A 20,488-nucleotide genomic window follows, 5' to 3' on the forward strand; every position below is an offset into this window, starting at 1 on the left:
GGAGCATGCCCTATTTCCGGCTGTTCTATGTGATCCGAGTGACGGCCGTGCATTCCGCCGCTCGTTCACTCTCTTCTCCTTCTCACAGTGCGAAATGCATGTAAGGAGTGGAGATTTTTTTGCTCCCTGTAGGAGCGGAATTCCTAGCCACAGCGTTGCCGAAGCTATGGCCGGAGATTCCGCTCCAGGAGAAGTCACTGTCTATATATGGACAGTGATGTCAGGGACTTCTGAAGCGGAATCGCTGGCGCTGTGGCCGGTGATTCCGATCCAGGAGAAGTCCCTGACTATACTTTACATATACGGACCTTGAAGACAGACTTCTCCTGTTACGGTCCCCTTCAGTGTTGCGATCTACAGGAATGTAGGGGGGTGCAATCTATGGGGGAGGTGCTATGTAAAAGGGCTATGTAGAACTACCTACAGGGAGGCTGTGTGGCGTTGCCTACAGGGGGAGGCTGTGTGGCGTTGCCTACAGGGGGAGGCTGTGTGGCGTTGCCTACAGGGGGAGGCTGTGTGGCGTTGCCTACAGGGGGAGGCTGTGTGGCGTTGCCTACAGGGGGAGGCTGTGGGGCGTTGCCTACAGGGGGAGGCTGTGGGGCGTTGCCTACAGGGGGAGGCTGTGGGGCGTTGCCTACAGGGGGAGGCTGTGGGGCGTTGCCTACAGGGGGAGGCTGTGGGGCGTTGCCTACAGGGGGAGGCTGTGGGGCGTTGCCTACAGGGGGAGGCTGTGTGGCGTTGCCTACAGGGGGGGCTGTGTGGAGTTGCCTACAGGGTGGGCTGTGTGGAGTCGCCTACAGGGGTGGCCGTGTGGCGCTGCCTACAAGGGGGCTGGCCGTTTGGCGCCGCCTACAGGGGGGGCAGTATGGCAAAAAATGTACAAATTAAATTCATCTATTTTTAAAACGGACAGAGAAAAACACAGATACATGGCCCTGAACGGATGCAAAACGGCCAGGAAAAATGCATCATTTCCTTTTCAGGCCATGTTTCCATTTTTAACGGCCGATTTAGACTCGTTTTGCATCAGTTTTTTTCAATGTCCATTTTAAAAACGGATGAATTTCATTTGTAAACATTTTTTGCCGCACGCTGCCCACTGTAGATGATGCCACACGCTGCCCACTGTAGATGATGCCACACGCTGCCCACTGTAGATGGTGCCACACGCTGCCCACTGTAGATGGTGCCACACGCTGCCCACTGTAGATGGTGCCACACGCTGCCCACTGTAGATGGTGCCACACGCTGCCCACTGTAGATGGTGCCACACGCTGCCCACTGTAGATGGTGCCACACGCTGCCCACTGTAGATGGTGCCACACGCTGCCCACCCCCCCCTTCCCTGCTCCTGTAGCGGAGTCCCCGGCCGGCGATTCCGCTCCAGAAGTCCCAGGCTTCACTGTCCATATATGGACAGTGACTTCTGGAGCGTAATCACCAGCCACAGCTGTGCCAGGGATGGCTGTGACCGGGGATTCCGCTTCAGGAGAAGTAACTGTCCCTATATGGACAGTTAGTCATTGACTTCTAAGGAAGCGGAATCACCCACCACAACGTCGGCCACATGGCCGGGGATTCCGCTCCACATGCCTTACGTCACTGTCCATATAAGGTCACTGTGCACGTTACGTCACTGTCCATATAAGGACAGTGAAGTCAGGAATTTCTCCTGGAGCGGAATTAACCGGCCGTTGTGGCCGGGGATTCCGCTTCAGGATTAGGGGAGAGCTTTGGGAAAAGTCCCTGACGTCACTGTCCATATATGGACAGTGAAGTCAGGAACTTCTCCTGGGGCGGAATTCCTGGCCACAGCTTCGGCAACGCTGTAGCCGGGAATTAGGATTCCACTCCTGCAGGGAGCAAAAAAATCTCCTCCTCCTCCTCCTCACATGCACTTCACACTGTGAGGAGAAGAGAGCGAACGAGCGGCAGAAAGCACGGCCGACACTCAGATCACATCAAAGTAGCAGCGTGTGTTACTTGGCCCCATAGACTTCTATGGGGGCTGGGAGAATGGCCCAAAATAGGGCATGTCCCATTTTTTTTAACGGCCTGGTTTACAAAAAAAATCGGTCATGTGAATAGCCCCATTTGGGGTCTAATGTTCCTACTACGGCCGTGTGACTGACTTTTTTAATGGCCGCCACGACCTTATCAGTATTATGTTCAGAGTGCATGCTTTGGGCAGAAAGAGGCAAAAGTCTGGTGAATCTTCAACCAATAGCTGCAGAGTAGCGAGTAATGTCAGACAATGGAGAGGCAGATGATGTCTGTTTAGCAACTTTTGAACAGCTCAGTAATATGCAGCAGTATTCATTGCCTATTTTCGGGACTAGAGGGAAAACGCTTATTAGGCCCATTTTACTAATTATAAAACTCTATGAAATTAGTTATTGTATGGTAAAATATGACTTCTGGTTTTTCTACCTGTAATTAGGCTTTATTCTATAAATTATTATTAGAATTCGTACCCTTTTTAAAAATGGTAATGATAATTGGCCAGTGTAAAAGCACGCAGCAATAAATCGTTAATTGTTCACTAAAATTGATACTCAAATGATAAAGAGAATTCTTATGTATGAAGCTGTAAATGTTTTTCGGATGACTTATTAAATTAAAGAACATTGAAGCCTCAATAGCATTTGCACTCAAAAAGGTACTGTAGTTGTGATTTTTGTAATACTGTAACTGTCCATCAAATTCGAATACCAATCTTTTAAACCACTAATCGGTTTGAAAATTGTGATTTGTAAATGCAGCAATGCGGCACTTTTTTTTCATTTGCTTGTTATAGATCTGTAAAAGTGATTACCATATTTTTTGTTTTTCAAATTTACAAATAATTGCAAAATTATTTGTGTTTTTACTAATCTTTTTTTTTTTTTTTTTTTTGTCTTCTAGATTTTAAAATTCATATCAGATTTCCTGGCATTTCTAGTTCTTTATAACTTTATCATCCCTATTTCACTTTACGTGACTGTGGAAATGCAGAAATTTCTTGGGTCATTTTTTATTGGTTGGGATCTCGATCTGTATCATGAAGAAAGCAATCAGAGAGCACAGGTTAATACATCTGACCTGAATGAAGAACTTGGGCAGGTAATGTTTTTCTGCTATTTAATGGTGATATGCAATAAAATTTATGCTAATTTCTGGCGTGAATTATAGGAAATTTGTTGGGCCGTGGGTAGGGTTGCACGATGTATCGAATTATCGATACTTTTTCAATACCCTTCACCCCTAAACCCTTCAATACCGTTAATGCTTTTATTTAGATACCAATCTGTACGGCTGCATGGCTTAGTATTATAACTCATGAATTTAGGTAGAGCGGGGCTGCGGCTGTGTCATACAGCCATTACCCTGCTGCTGACAAGTTTGCGGGCGCCGTCAGCAAGATGTGATGTGGCCGGCGCTGCACTAATGCATCACATCATTCTAGAAAGGGATAATGGCTGTATTACACAGTCACAGCTCCGCTCCAAAGGTGGAAATCTGATCATTCTAATTGCACATGCACAATTTTCAGGAAAGGGGTAATGGCTGTATTACGCATCCCCGCTCCAACAGTGGAGATCAGACAAACCTAATCTCTGCCGCTATTCCCTTGAATGTTGCGATCAAAGTGGACCGCAGCATTCAAGGGGAAAATGAGAAGGGGGATACCCAATTGATTGCGTCACAGGGAATCCCTCTGACGCGATCGTGGGACATGCCATATATGGGCAGACAGCCCAGGGTCCATTGAAGGACCCCAGGGCTGTCTGACCATATTTCCTGTTGTTAGGGCATACTTGGGTATGTCCTAACAACTGCTTGTTTACTATCCGTACACAGGCTAATGTACTGGCATATAGATATATACCAGTACATTTACCAGTTCAGGACCAGGCTATTTTGAGCCTTCAGGACCAGACACCATTTAGCCATTTTTTAGCACGCGTTAGTTAAACGGCTATAACTTTTTTATTTGTTGGGCTAGCGACGTGATTTTTGCGATGTTTTTTCCATAGACAATGCAGGTTTCTTTTTTTTTATCGTTTTTATACACATCCTTTTTGCTATTTTAGAGTTTTTATTCTTATAGTTTGAAAATCATAGTAAAAAAAAATAAGCTTTTTTACTTTTCAGCTATTTTATTTGTGATCGTCATTGTCTACCGTAAATTTAGTGATTGGCGGAAGAGGCCTTTTTTTTTTTTTCTCTTTCTTTTACACCATGCTTTTCCACTGTAACTGGAGCTGCACAGCAGCCCCAGTTACAGTGGAAATCAGCCCTCTCGTAGTGACGATTGTTACTAATAGGGCTGCGCTGGGTCTAGTAAGACCCAGCAGCAGCCTGCCACTAACGGCACCCGGCGATCATGTGACTAGTCACGTGAACACCGGGACCAATAGAGACAGCGCAGCAGCCGCTGCCTCTATTCCTATACACAGCGTTCATTGAGCGCTGTGTGAAAGAGATCGCAGAAAACAGAAGCAGCGAAAGCTTCTTCTATCCTCTCCTCAGGGTCCCCGGCAGTCACTGAGAGCTGGACACCCGACATTCAGCTGCCTGATCGCTCGGGCAGCAAGTCAAAACCCGCACCGTAAAAAGTCTATGGCGCGGTTTTTAAGGACCCTGACCGCTGGCTGTAAAAACACAGCCAGCGGTCGGGAACCAGTTAAATTTTAAAAATAGAAAAATAAAAAAATGTTAAATAAAATTAAAAAAATTAAATACACACCTTTTTTCTTGTTTTTACAATAAACGTTAAATTAAAAGTCTCTATACATAAAATATACGCACATTCGGTATAGTCTCGACCGTAATAACAAATTTATAGCGTCATTTATGATGTGTACGCTGTAAAAATTATTTTGAAGAAAACTGCTTTCTTTCACTTCTCGTGAAGCACGAGGTATTATGAATTTCCATGTGCCTCATTAATAGTAATTAACCCCATCATATACCTCACACATTAACCCAATGTTGTCCGTTATGACTGAGAAACATAATGGGGTTATTTACTATTAATGTGAGGCACATGGAGGTTCAAAATTCATCAAACCACGCGCCTCACATCAGAAAATGGAATGACTTTTTGTTATTATTATTATTGTTGGCAAAGTATCGTTTTGGTATCGAGAATCGCAACCTCAAAAAGTATCGGTATCAAAGTCCAAACGCTGGTATCGTGACCAGCCTTGCCGTGGGTGAACACACCTCTTCTGCTGAGCTTTACCCACTTTCTTGGTGAAGTGCTGCAAATGTTCACAAAATGTGCGCCTCTTGCGGTTTTTGAATTTTTGCTACGCTAGAATACTTGTGTAGAATGCTTCATTAATTCCCCTCCCCCACCATAGTTTCATTCTTGTATTTTCTTCATTTTTTTTTTTTTTACTCTTTTGTTATCTGAATATCTACTTCATGAATCCACTTTTTATTATATGAAGCTGCTGATAATGTCATTTCAAGCTTGCCACCCTCCAGCCTCATCGATTTCAACGCTATTAATCTATAATGGCACTGTTCCCACTAGCAGAACGCTTTCCCACTGCAGTAAATCATACATGATGTTACATTGACAGGAATTGTAGTTCTAATGTGCACGTTGCCTTCTCTGTAAGAAGGATTTCCTTTGTCCAAACACAAGTGTCATGAGAAGGGCTCATCTATATTGTATCCGTTCTATAGAATGTAGTGCTTCATTGATTGGGGATAGATATGGTTATTTACTGTTTTTAGTTCAATCCATTTGATGTGACCACAGTATATACATTTTGCTATGTGTTTTTGTTTTTTTGTGCAGTTTGGTCTAGCGGATCAGATGACTACAGGAATTCCTCTATTTCCTGTAGTTGCCATCCATATTACCCTTGTGTTTCTCTCTTCTGCGCTACTTGTATGCAGAACACACAATTAAGTGACGCAAACTGTGAGGCCTCGAGCACACGCCATAGTTCTTATCCGCAATTATGGATCCGTAATGTGATAAAATGGAAAAGGCAGTGGAGCGATAGAGCATACCAAATATATTTTCATATGATTTGTATGCCTACCAAAGTTTTAATGGGGTTTACCTAATAAAATATATTATACCACAGGCTTTATAAGAGTCACAAGAGCTAGTTTAACCCTTTAATGACAGGTCAGGGTTCATTTTTTTAATATTAGTTTTTCCCTTTTTGCCATCCAAGACCCATAACTTAAGTTTTTCCATTGACATAGTCGTAGGAGAGCTGTTTTTTTTCCGGAAGGAGTTGTAGTTTTTAATGGAAACATATAATGTACTGGGAAACTTGTTTTTTGGGTTTTGTTTTTTATGGCTTTCACCCTGCGGGTATATATATATATATATATATATATATATATATATATATATATATATATGTTAACTTTATTTTACAGGTCAATCCGATTTACGGCGAAACCAAATGTATAGTTGTTTTTATGTTTTACTATTTTAACAAATTAAAAACAATTTGTTGAATAAAGTTTTTTTGTATCACCATATAGAGACCCGGAACTTTTTTTATTTTTCCATCAATGAAGCTATGTGCAAACTTGTTTTTTGCATGGAAAGCTGTAGTTTTTATTGATACAGTTTACGGATACGTAAGACATTTTGATCCCTTTCTTATGTTCAGTTTTTTTGTGGAAGACAAGCTAACCAAAAAAAGCAATTTTAAAAACGGGAATTGAACCAGAAATAGTAGGTTAATCCCTTCCTCTGGTAGCTATTGACTACTGCATCTAAGTAGTTAAACAGCTGCTGAACGGAATTCTCTCCGATCCCAGCACGTCAGAGGGGGCCACCCCACTCATTCTAATGACTTAGATGCCGCGGTTGACCGTGGCATCTAAGAGGTTAAACGGGCAGCATCAACGTGATCTTTGATTCCGCCCATTGCAGTGTGGTGTCTGCTATATTACACAGCTGACACTCACGAAGTATGGAGTGCACTCAGCCCGTGAGCCCGCTTCGTACTTCCCCTTAACAGCTGTCACGTACATGTATGTGGCATGTCGTTAGGAGTTAAAGCCAATGGTGAAGTGAATAAAATTTTGGTTATCTCGTTACAATGTCAAGGGATTGGATATTTCACGCGGCAAGTGAATAGTCAGCTCTTGAAGTTGATGTGTTGGAAGTAGGAAAAAATGGCCAGGCATAAGAAACTGAGCGACTTTGATAAAGGCGAAATTGTGATGGGTCAGAGCCTCTCCAAAACAGCAGGTCTTGTGGGGTGTTCCCGGTATGCTGTGGCTAGTACCCACCCAAAGTGGCCAAAGGAAGGACCGGTGAACCCGCAACGGGTTCATGGGCATTTATGGCTCACTGATACACATGGGGACTGAAGGCTAGCCCATCTGGTCCGAACCCACAGAAGAGCTACTGTAGCACAATTTGCTTAAAAAGTTAACGCTGGCTGTTTATAGAAAGATGACAGAACACCCAGTGCATCGCGGCTTGCTGCTTTGGGGCTTCGTAGCCACAGACTGGTCAGAGTGCCCATTTACACCGCCGAAAGCACCTACAATGGGCATGTAAGCGTCAGAACTGGACCATGATGGAATGGAAGGTTTTCTTTTACTTCATGTGGACAGCTGGGTTTATCTCCATTTTCAAACGCATCCCACAGATGCTGGATCGGATTGAGATCTGGGGAATTTGCAGTCCAAGTCAACACCTTGAACTCTGTCATTTTTCTCAAATCATTCCTGATCAATTTTTGCACACTGGCAGGGTCTATTATTCTGTTGAAAGAGGCCACTGCCAGTAGGGAATACCGTTGCCATGAAATAATGTACTTGGTCTGCAACAATATTTAGGTAGGTGGTACATGTCAAAGTAACATCCACACAAATGCCAAGACACCAGCTTGCAGAACAATCCCTAGAACAGGGGTCTCAAACTCGGCCGGGTAAGTGGGCCACATATAGAAAAAATGTGAAGTTGACGGGGCGCATTACTTTCAAATTTGATATAATACAAAATTATTGTTACTCAATTAGTTATTTGAAATACTATAACAATACTACATTACTATAGCAATAACGTTAGGTTTTAACTTAACGTAAATTTGCAATATTTCTCCACGTGCTTATTTTAACAATCCAGTTTTACAGTTTAGGTGTCGCTAAATGCAGTTCGGCGGCTCAGTTGACAGACACAAATGTCAAGATGGGGCAGCCCCTTTTTAGAGTGCCACAGAGGCCTCTATAGATAATGTCACAGTTCCTTCTGTAGATACTGCCACAGGGCCCTCTGCGGATGATGCCACAGTGCCCTCTGCGGATGATGCCACAGTGCCCTCTGCGGATGATGCCACAGTGCCCTCTGCGGATGACGCCACAGTGCCCCAAGTAGATCGGTCCATTGGGGCTCCCTCTAGGAGTGGAATCCCCAACCAGAGCGTTGTCGACGATTTGGCCAGGGATTCCTCTGCTGGAGGAGCCCCTGACATCACTGTCCATACACAGTGATGTCAGGGGATCCTCCTGGACCGGAATGTGATGTCAGGTGCAACCCCAGAGCCGGTGTCCCAGAGCGGGGCATCAGTATAGTCTGCTCCGGAACTCTGGGGAAGCCATTGACATCAGTGTCCATATATTCTAGAAATCTGCCTGGGATTCCAGCTCTGCTACTAACATTACTGTTCATATATGGACAGAGCTATCCGGGGCAACCCCAGAGCTGGAGTCAGGGGATTCCACAGTCCCGGAGCAGAGCCTATGCTAGCCCTCTGCCCAGGACTCCGGCTCTGGAGAAGCCCCAGACATCGTGTGTCCATATATAGACATCGATGTCAGGAGATTCCACAGAGTCCCGGAGCAGAGCCTATACTAATACTTGCCTATTTTTCTTCTTCCAACACATCAACTTTAATAACTGAATGTCGACTTGCTGCCTAATGTCCCACCCTTTGAAGTATAAGGCTGTGTTCACATCAGCATTGCTTTCCGTTGAGGGGTTTTGCCGACTGCACTATTGATTCCGTCAAAACAACGGAACCCTGTCACGGTGACAAATGAAAACCATTAGCAAAGTTTCCGTCACCATTGAGATCAATGGTGTTGCAAGCTAAAGATTTCAACTTGCCTTCCCGTTGAGGGGGTTTCCCCGACTAAAAGCATAGACGGAACCCCTCAACGGAAAGCAACACTTATGTGAACAGACCCTAAGAAGTATCCATGCCGAGCAGTGGGTTCTGTGACACATGACACAGGAGAAGATACATTTTATACATATCTTATTATTTTTGTACTTCTTTTCGCTTGTAGGATCCCTAGTGGAAACCACTTGATTAGCTGATTCTGTCTTCCTATTTGAATCGGTCTAGTGGGGCAGAATCCTCCCACTATAATTTTGATGTGTAGTACTTTGAAAGATTAGTTATTTTTTGTCATAACCATAACCGTGTCAGTACTTTTTTCATTCACTGAACTGTATTTTCAATTTAACTGTTGGAGTACTATAAATACGTTTTTGTGATTAATTTTTATTTTTTATATTTTTTTAAAAAAAAGGAAACCTTATCTTGGTAATAAATTTTTTTTCCTTCACAGGTAGAATATGTATTTACAGACAAAACGGGCACATTGACAGAAAATGAAATGCAGTTTAGAGAATGTTCAGTAAATGGAATTAAATACCAAGAGATCAATGGGAAACTCGTTCCAGAAGGAGTGACCGTAGATTTTGTTGATGGAGCCTCTACAAGCTTGGTAAGACTAACATGTTTGAGACTATGCCATACGCTTTCACTGTGCAGTCATTACATACAGGGCTTGTCCACACATAACGGAATTGCTGCAGAAAATTTCTGCAGAATTTCCGTTAAAACTAGCAGACATTCCGTTGCGGAAAAACCGCACCATTTCCTGTGTTTTTTACTGCAGAAAATGGTGCGGTTTTTGCTGCGTTTTCTTTTTCAATGTTGGGAGATGGTGATCTCTCCACTGAAAAAACGCAGCAATTCAGTTCACTTTCCGCAGCAGGAATTTACATGCTGGTACAAAAAATACGCACCGCAGGTTAATTTCTGGTCTGATATTTTATGCAGCGTGTGGATGAGATTTGTTAAATCGCACCCACTTTGCTGCTACTGTATTCTGCTGCGTATTTTCTAAACTCTATTCCGCAGGGAAAATATGCAGCAATTCCGTTGTGTGGACAAGCCCTAAGTGTTAGCGCCTGGTAGAAACCGCAATGGGTACTTGAACTGTATAGTGGATATATGGTTGATAGGGTTACAAGATTATATGGTTTGGCTAGGTTCACGCTATGTTTAAGCATCCTGTTAAAACTTAGTCTTTTGTGTTTTTTGTTTTTTTAAATGATCCATTAAAGGACCCATAGGTCTTGATTCTGTCATGGTTAAAAATGTCAATTTGTCTTCTTTCTACAAGTTTAAGTAAGAATCCGTCTTTTGAACGCCTGTTGCTTGACATTTTCACTTTCATGCTGTTGCGGACATATGTGGGAATTTAATAAAACTGGCATTTGATATACCTGTCTTAATCTACGAAATACTAAACAGGATGTCTATTATGTTGCATCTTGTTGCCATTGACTTCTATTGTACTAAAAACAGGATCAGTCTGGATACTGTTCTTCAACAGGACAGAAAAGAGGAGTTTGCATTATCTTTTTGTCCAGTAACGTTCGATATAAAATTTGACCGAAAAATAAACCGGGACCTTTCAACTGGATGCAAAAAATGTGGTGTGAATCTAGCTGCAACGGTTGAAAGGTTGATTGACACCTTTTGCATATTTTAATTTTTTTGCATTATATGTATTTTGTGGAATACAGTAAAAAATAGTGTAGTACTGTGTTAGCCGGAGACAATCTGAAATGTTAAATACTTTTGTGTCAAAAAAGACAAAAGTATAACAGGTATGATATCTTTATTGGCTAACCATAAAAGTTCTATATGCGGCTTTCAGAGCACAGAGGCCCCTTCTTCAGGCAGTTTACAAATGAATGACTTAGAAAAAAGCACAACGTTTAGATGTTACACAAAGACAATTAGTACATGAGGTGATCGATACATCATTAAGATAAGCCGGGGCAATAAAACTGAGGTTATAGGGGTGATGACTTAGGAGTTAGGGTATGTTCACACGCACCAATTACGGACGTAATTCGGGCGTTTTTGCCCCGAATTACGTCCGAAAATAGCACCTCAATAGCGCTGACAAACATCTGCCCATTGAAAGCAATGGGCAGACGTTTGTCTGTTCACACGAGGCGTAATTTACGCGCCGCTGTCAAATGACGGCGCGTAAATAGACGCCCGCGTCAAAGAAGTGACCTGTCACTTATTCGGCGGTAATTGGAGCCGTTATTCATTGACTCCAATGAATAGCAGCGTCAATTACGTCCCTAATGGACGCGGCGTTCAAGCGCCTGCACATGCCGTTACGGCTGAAATTACGGGGATGTTTTCAGGCTGAAACATCCCCGTAATTTCAGCCGTTACGGACGCCCTCGTGTGAACATACCCTAAAGGCATCTGGAGTCAGTCTGATGGGGGATGTGACAGTGTGTCCATGTAGTGGCTCATAAATCCTGGTGTTAGATTGAGGCCTTGTGTCAATAACTGGAATTTTATCATCATCTTGAATTCCCAAATTTTTCTTTCTCTGTTGTTTTTAAAATGGCCCTTCAGAATTCGGACCTTTAAATCTGCCAAACTGTGATCAGGTACAGAGAAGTGTTTTCCCACGGGTGTATCCACCTCCTGTTTTATTGTATGTCTGTGAAGATTCATCCTGGTTTGTAGTTTTTGTATTGTTTCTCCAATGTGGATTCCTTTATTGATGCACCTTGTACACAGGATCATGTACACTACATTGGAGGATGTACAGGAGAACGTGCCAGTGATTTTATAGTCCTGCTGTGTGTTTGGTATGTGGATGGTGTTTGATGATAAGATGTTGGTACAGGTCTTGCATTTTCTATTGTTGCAAGAAAAAGTGGCAGTCACTGATGGTGATAAGAGGGCACTTCTGACCAGGAGATTCCTTAGGTTTGGTGGCTGTTTGTATGCAAGGAGACAACAGACCCCGGCTTATCTTAAAGAGGCTCTGTCACCAGATTTTGCAGCCCCTATCTGCTATTGCAGCAGATAGGCGCTGCAATGTAGATTACAGTAACGTTTTTATTTTTAAAAAACGAGCATTTTTGGCCAAGTTATGACCATTTTTGTAGTTATGCAAATGAGGCTTTCTAAAGTACAACTGGGCGTGTATTATGTGCGTACATCGGGGCGTTTTTAATACTTTTACTAGCTGGGCGCTCTGACGAGAAGTATCATCCACTTCTCTTCAGAACGCCCAGCTTCTGGCAGTGCAGCACTGTGACGTCACTCACAGGTCCTGCATCGTGTCGGCACCAGAGGCTACACTTGATTCTGCAGCAGCATCAGCATTTGCAGGTAAGTAGCTACATCGACTTACCTGCAAACGCCGATGCTGCTGCAGAATCATCTGTAGCCTCTGGTGCCGACACGATGCAGGACCTGTGAGTGACGTCACAGTGCTGCACTGCCAGAAGCTGGGCGTTGTGAAGAGAAGTGGATGACACTTCTATACACAACGCCCAGCTAGTAAAAGTAGTAAACACGCCCGATGTACGCACATAATACACGCCCAGTTGTACTTTTACTTTTCAACACGCCCAGTTGTACTTTTGCAAGCCTCATTTGCATAAATACGAAAATGGTCATAACTTGGCCAAAAATGCTCGTTTTTAAAAAATAAAAACGTTACTGTAATCTACATTGCAGCGCCTATCTGCTGCAATAGCAGATAGGGGCTGCAAAATCTGGTGACAGAGCCTCTTTAATGATGTATCACCTCATGTACGAATAGTCTTTTGTGTACCATCTAAATGTTGTGCTTTTTTCTAAGTCATTCATTTGTAAACTGTCTGAAGAAGGAGCCTGTGTGCTCTGAAAGCCACATATAGAACTTTTATGGTTAGCCAATAAAGGTATCATAACTATTATATTTTTGTCTTTTTTTGACACAAAAGTATTTAACATTTCATGTATTTTGTGGAAAATAAATAAATTTCTGCAATTGGCGGTTTTTCTTCTGCAGCTTGCATGTATTACAGCCCCTCTTCTCTTTTGAACACGTCTTAAAGGGGTTATCCGGCGAACAAAAATCGCTTTGCATTCATATTTTTATGTAAAAAGAAGTTACTTACGAATATACCTTAATTAAAAATTCGGTACTAAATGGTGCCGTTCAAACCCGGTGAACTGTTCCCGGAAGTCCTGGAGCTTTTCTAATACTGATGACACGACCCCACGTGAGGACATGCTTCCTATGCTATTCATGTCGGCGTGTGATCAATGGCATGACCGCAAGGGGCTGTCACATTGCCTATTGCTGGAGTCCCTGATCAGAGCATCATCTAGCGCTTTGCTCGGGACTCCAGCACTGCTCCTGACATTTGGTCAGTGACTTCAGGGGTTTCCTATATATAGCTGGAGTTCCCGAGCAGAGCACCAGCTGATGCTCTGTTCAGGGACTCCCGTACTGCTGCCGACATCACTGTCCATATATGGACAGTGACATTGGCAAAAGTGCTGGTGTCCCCGGGCAGAGCATCAGCTCATGCTCTTCTCGGGGACTCCAGCGATAGGAAACCCCTAAAGTCACTGACCAATTTTTGGTCCCCGGATAACCCCTTTAAGATGAAATACAATCTTATTTAATATGAGTTTAGATGCACGCTGCAAAAAAAATAAAAAATAAAAAAGGCACAAACTTTTCCATTTAAACCTATTGCAGAAATTTTTTTTGAACATCATATTACGATGGCTATACACTGTCCTCTTTGTTTGTTTTTTTTATTTTAGCCTGAGAGTTAATGTGAAACTTTACCCTTTGAAATTCCCTAATAAAATTTGAAGAGGCTCATAGTAGCAAGCCTACTATAATAGTAATGTGTAGCAGGTTTAGTTGATCGTAAACCATTTCTTTAGCTGCTGAAACAGTCCTATAATAACCTATACGCCTTTTAACAGACAGTAATTTTACGACAGCCAGTATTGTGCAGCAATGAAAAGTGTACAGACTGCTATAAATGTCAGCTTGCAGTCTGCTAATAGGTACTGTCCTGCAGACAAGACTTGGTCATTTGTATTGCTTCTGCAGATTGTTACTGGTATTTAAGCAGTGCAATAAAATAGTCTTTTTAATTGGCTACTTTTTCTTTAATGCTTATCTTTTTAGTGAATAATGATTTTTTTTTTTTAACCTCTGCCTTTTAAAGATAGTTTTTACTTAGCTTTGATCTTAAAAATCTTAGATATACATACATATACAAATAAAAAAAATGGTTTTTTTTATATTTATCAGAGTGCAGAAGAAGAAATTTTCTTCAAAGCAGTCTCTCTGTGCCACACGGTACATATAAGTCATGAGCAGCCAGATGTTTGTGTAGATGGGCTACGGTTCTCCAATGGAATATCCTCACAGCTGGAGTATTATGCATCATCACCTGATGAAAAAGCATTAGTTGAAGCCTCCAGAAGGTGAGTACCTGTCCTGCCATAGTAGTTTGATGTGACCGGGATCGCAGGTTTTTTTTTTTTTTGTTTTTTTTAGCCATTTTAACCCTTTTATGACCAAGGGTCATTGATGCCCCTGTGTCCAGGTCAAATTTTCCATCTTTGGTATGCACTTCTTTAAACGATGATATCTTTGGAACCGCTTTGAATATCACAACTATTTTTACTTTGTTTTTTTTTTTTACAAGACTTATGAGGCTTTCATTTCTAGATTAGTTTAATTCAGGGTTTCTCATTTTTATTATGAGCAGACAAATCACAAAAAATGTAAGAAAAAACACACACACTGTACAGCTCTGTAACAATTAATCCTCCTGGATCGCTGTGAGGGGAAAGTGAACAGGGCTATATAAACGCACGACCGTGAAAAAAATTGCAGTCCACAACGAATCAACTGTCAGTTTTCCATGACTGTTTTGCATCAATGTGTCTCAAAATTTGAATCCATTTCCCAGCCTTCTAACCGTTTTTAACCGGCATTGTCATCCGTTTTTCATGAATATTAAAAATAAAAAACAATGGATGAATTTTATTCGTTAGGGTTTTTTTGTCCCAGCCCCTTGAAAACACCACAGTGCCCATGTAGATAGCGACGCAATACCACTGTAGATAGTGCCACATTACCCACATAGATCGTGCCAGTGCCCACTGCATATAGTGCCACAGTTCTCCCTCTAGATAATGCCAACGTAGTGCCACACACAGTGCCCATGTAGATAGCGCCAGTGTTCCCTGTCGATTGTATCAATACAATGCTACAGTACCCATGTAGATAGTCACACATCCCCTGTATATAGCATCCCCTGTAGATAGCACTACACCCTCTTTAAATAGCGCCACCCCCAGAGCGATCTGACACCGGGGATTCTGCTCCTAGAGAGAGCCGCTGACGTCATTGTCCATATATGAATAGTGACACCAGGGGCTTCTCCAGTAGCGGAATCCCCGGGCCAGAGTGTCGGCCGGGGATTCCATTCCTAGAGAGAGCCACTAACGTCACTTTCCAAATGGACAGTAACGTCCGGGGCTCTTTCTAGAAGCGAAATCCCCGGCCAGTATGATCGGACACCGGGGATTCCGCTACTTGAGTCTGTTCAGGTGGGGGGGGTTGCTATCTGCAGGTGGTGGTGGCACCAGCTACAGCGGGGATGGAAAGACGGCCCGGGGCTGGTGCTGTAAGTCACACACAAACGTTACCTAAGTGTCGGAATTGTGAATAGACATCCCGTCCTGGCTGGAGGTGATATCTATTCATTGTCAAGACACTTCAGTAATGTTAATGCATGAGTATGTGACAGCACATGGTGAAAAACGCAGGATCACTATGTGTTGAGTACATGAATGGAGAGAAGTGTATGATGCTGATTGGTCAGCGTCATACACTCCTCTGTACAACGCCCACTTGGTCAAAAGTTAAAACATGCCCAGTTGGGCATTAAGAAAGTCAATAGCGTAAAGCTAAAATCGCTCATAACTTGGTGAAAATAGATTGTTTTTCTAAATATCACTTATAATGTGGTGACAGAGCCTCTTTAAATTTAGTATTCCAAAGGAGCATAGACACCCCAGGCTGAAGCAGGTAAAGACCGGTTTAGTCCAAAGTACCTATAAAGCAACAACTATAATGTGTACTTTACCGCTCTGACAGCCTGTGTTAGCACAAAACCATCCAGTCTCCTAAGATAAGTTTTTCAGATCAGGACTCCATCCATGACTAGGCGTCCACCTTTTACAGGGGTTGCTTTCTGTGGTTTCGACGAGACTTGTATTTCTACACGATCTCCAATCCCAAATATATATAATAGGACCTTATGAGAGATCAAGGGTATGTGGAGCAGCACTGCAGGATAGTTGTTTCAAATTTAGAAACGTTTTAATCATACTCACAAGGTTAAAATATATAATAAGTGTATCTAAAAAAAAAAAGTAGCATGCAGCAGGCCAAGTAATCAGCTGGGCTTCTTGTTTTCAGATGCTCTTCACATACCTCTTAGGCTTCGTTCACATCTGCGTCAGGGCTCCGTTCCAATTTTCCGTCGGAACGGAGCCCTAACGGACACAAACTGAAACCATATGTTTCCGTTTCCATCACCATTGATTTCATTGGTGACGGATCTGGCGCCAATGGTTTCCATTTGTCTCCGTTGTGCAAGGGTTCCGTTGTTTTGACAGGATGAATACCGTAGTCTGCTGCTATATATTTTTTTTTGTTTTATTTATTTGCTTATCTGCAGGTGGGTTTTCAGCATGTTTAGGCTCTGTTCACACAGTTTTCGTGCCGTGGAAACTGCGGCACAAAACTTTTTTTTCCTGCGAGCGGGAGAGAACGCTGGTGGGAAAAAGACATGCCCTTTCTTTAGGGGTTTCCGTGTCTGACCTCCTATTAACCTCAATGGGAGGCAGAGAAAGTGTTTTTCGCCCGTGGCATTCAATGGCCGCGGCCGAGAAACGCCACGATCGTTGCGGCAAAGACCGTGCAGACAGGTCAAAATCTGCCTGCAAAAAAACTCAGCGTGAACATACACTTACAGTCTATGTCAACCATCTGCGGGTGTTGGTTTTCTCCCTCTCCACCGATCACCTAACTTATATTTTCTGCTTCCTCAGACGGAGTGCCAGTACCCCTCCATATGTCGAGGTTGCCGAGGAGGGGACCTATGTGCACGCAAAGAATTCTGAGGGTAAGGCTAAATGCACACGACCATTTGTATTTTGCGTCCCGTAAACAACGGATTCGTTGTCCGTTTCTTGCGGTCCTTGTGTCATCAGTGTGTCCTCCGTATGTACCATATGTTTAACTTGAATGGGCGAAACCGAGCTGCAAATACCGAGAGGTAAAGGACCTGCTTGGTTTTGCGGCCCGGTCCCATGGCCCCCACGCGGATCCATGAAAAACACGGTAGTGTGCATGGGGCCATAGAAATGAATCAGTTTAGAAAAAAAAAAAGGTTAACCACGTTAAAAAAAAAAAAAAAGTAAACGGTCGTGTGCATGTAGCCGAAGTATGTTCCCATTCCCCCTCTGTTTATTCTGCTGTCTGGGGAAATGCTGGAAGTAGGGGATGTTTTTTTTTGTGTTTTTTTTTTTTTAGTAGGAAGTGATTTTTTTTTTCCAAGGGCATCTCGAGCCTGGCTTTCTAATCTTGCCCTCGGCTTGTGTGGCTTAGGCCGCATTTGTTTTAGGTCTCCTGACCAGCTCCATTTTCAAAATTGACTTGAGGATTGCAACTAATTTTCTGGTTCCCTCCTTCTCTTGTCTTCATCTACAGATACGCCGCTTTAAAGAAGATCTGTCACCAGTTTACTATTTCCCTATCCCCTAACTAATGTAATAGGCGCTTTGCTGCTGATAACTACAGTGTGATTTGTTTTAAAAAACATTTATTATTTGCAAAGATGTGAGCATTTTTCTAAATATGCTAATTTGGCTATAATAGGCCAAATAGGAGGTGACTCTCTGGGCAGTGTAATGTCCAATCAGCATACAGCTTCTCCCCCTTCCCTGTCCAGCAACACCGCGTGATCATATAGTACACTGCTTCCATTCCCGACTGTTTTCAACTGGTGATATCTCCGATTGTTTCACCGCTAGAACTGTGATCCTGGTGTCATATGAAAGATTAGCATCTCCTCTTTCACATGCCACCAGACTGTTCTAGGTGGTCCACAGCCCGAAATATGGTTGTTTAAAGATCCCCCTTCCCTCCAGCTTTAGTCTCTTACACTGTGTGAAACGGCTACATGTTGATAGGACAGCGTCAGAGGCTGTGAGGTAGCTCCACCTCAGGAGAATCGCTGCTGTTGACGCCCATTTTTCAAGTATAGGCTCATTTGCATATTTAGTTTTTTTTTTATAACTTTTGAAATAAATGTTTTGGGACACAATTTTCACTAGCATTATTAATGTGACAGCGCCTATTAGATTAGCTAGGAGAGGGCATTACTAAATTAGTGACAAATCCTCTTTAACCCCTTGGAGACACGGCCAATTTGAGTTTTTTCATTTTCGTTTTTTCCTCCCCGCCTTCCAAAAGCCATAACTTTTTTAATTCTTCGTCGACATAGCTGTCGTTTTCACCCATATCGTTTTATGCAACTTTTTTATCACTTTAAGGTGACCAAAAAACAGCAATTTGCGTGTTTTATAATTCTTTTTTTACGCCGTTCACCGAGCGGGTTAAACAATGCTATATTCTGATAGTTCGGGCTTTAAAACGGACGCGGCAATACCAGTTATGTTAACTTTTATTGTTTTTAACATGACTTTAGGGGAAAAATGGGAAAGTAAACTTTGATTCCGCCCGCTGGAGTGAGGTGTCGGCTGTCTAACACAGCCGTCACCCACCGAGTATGGAGTGCGCTCAGCCCATGAGCGCGCTCCATACTTCCCCTTTGCGACAGCAAAGTAATAGTACCTAGCATGTCGCCAAGGGGTTAATGGTCTGGTAGGCCAGCCTTTAGGCTGTATTTTTGTTGTTGTTGTTTGTGCTTCTCCAGGCGTTCAGGTTATTTTTTCTACGGTTTGTTTATTTTTCAACTTTTTTCATTTCTTCTCCTTTCGAGGATGTTACCATTCAGCCTATACAGCAAGTCTGCTTTTTAGGCCTGTGGCGGTTGTGATATAAGGTTTGTTCGTGGCCAGCGTACCCCATTCTGCCCGCAGTGCTTGTAGTCCAAGGCTCCCCAGATCGCTTTTTCCTCTGAGGATATGGCACCCCTGAATGGGTGATGTCTTTTGCTCATGCCCTAAGGGACGTATTTTTGTGGCTTCAGTTTTCACTCTGCGATCAGCTTTTGCATCTGCATGGGTGAGTAATGTGTGGGGGAAGCAGCTGCATCGCAGCATCCTATCGGGAGCGACGCAGCAGAAGTTAAATGAATTTGCTTCCCAGGTTGTCCATTCTTCGATGTTTCTATTGTCGTCCGGTACTCTGTTTCGCTGAGAGCTTGGGCAACGGATCAAGGGTTGACCTGGTTGGCCTTCCATCCGTCGGTGGCAGACTTTTTGGTAAACGTCAGAATTATATTATTTCTGACTCTATAGGCGATAACCGCTCTCTTTTTACCTCAGAACTGCCCTTCCTGCACGCTGCCTTCTTTCTGGTCGCTCCGTTTGCCCCTTTTCTAATGTCTACTTGTGTAGGTAATTTTCTTTCAGACCAGACAGTAGGGATCTACCAGACGAATGACTACTATCTTTCAAGCACAGGCACCAGAGACCCTGACTCGTGGGGGATAGCTTCTTTCCTTTCAGAAGATCTGGCTTGCTTATGTGGATGACTCTTAGGTTCGGGAGGTAGTGTCTACGGGATAGAAGATGTTGTTTAAAGTTTTCTCCTGGATGATTCTTCTCTGTCTCGCGCCCCGAATCAAGTTTTTTCTTTTTGCGAGCCAATTTATTCCATTCTCCTCCGGAAAGTTATTGTCCCAGTTCTTCTCCTGGAGTGATTTGAAGGGTTCTACTTGAAATAAAGTTCCCAAGAAGGACGGGTCTCTTCATCCAATCCTGATCCTGGACTTCAGGATGTCTAACTGCTCCGTTCACGTTTGACGCTTTTACATGGAATGCTTAAGGTTGGTCGTCGCATCGCTGAAAAATGGAGAATTCCTCTCTTCCATTGATATTTGTGAAGCATACCTCCATTTCCACATCGCAAGAACTCCCCAATGTTTCTTTCGTTTCACAGTGGGCTCTTGACATTCCTACTTTATTACTTTCCTTTTTGGGTTTACCACGTCTCCTTGGGCCTTCACCAAGGCCCTGGCGACTATTATTGTGTTTCTTCGCCCCAGTGAAGTCGCCGTCATCCCTTACCTGGACGACCCGTTTGTGATGGCACCCTCCAAAGAGGACAATCTTCACAGTCTTCAGATCTCTCTGGACACTTTGAGAAGGCTCCGATGGATCAACAA

At 43.2% G+C, this 20,488-nt stretch overlaps 1 protein-coding gene across 2 annotated transcripts in view; it reads left to right on the top strand.

Annotated features, from left to right (window-relative positions):
* Positions 1 to 20,488, top strand: part of ATP11B (ATPase phospholipid transporting 11B (putative)) — a 178,029-nt gene that overhangs the window by 60,824 nt on the left and 96,717 nt on the right. For both annotated transcript variants that reach the window (XM_075861675.1, XM_075861674.1), the window contains exons 12-14: positions 2,905 to 3,102; positions 9,553 to 9,711; positions 14,365 to 14,540. In XM_075861675.1, the coding sequence (XP_075717790.1) occupies positions 2,905 to 3,102; positions 9,553 to 9,711; positions 14,365 to 14,540 (533 nt within the window). The remainder of the gene's footprint in view (positions 1 to 2,904; positions 3,103 to 9,552; positions 9,712 to 14,364; positions 14,541 to 20,488) is intronic.

This window comes from Rhinoderma darwinii, chromosome 4, assembly GCF_050947455.1.
Source record: "Rhinoderma darwinii isolate aRhiDar2 chromosome 4, aRhiDar2.hap1, whole genome shotgun sequence".
Taxonomy (NCBI): Eukaryota; Metazoa; Chordata; class Amphibia; order Anura; family Rhinodermatidae; genus Rhinoderma; species Rhinoderma darwinii.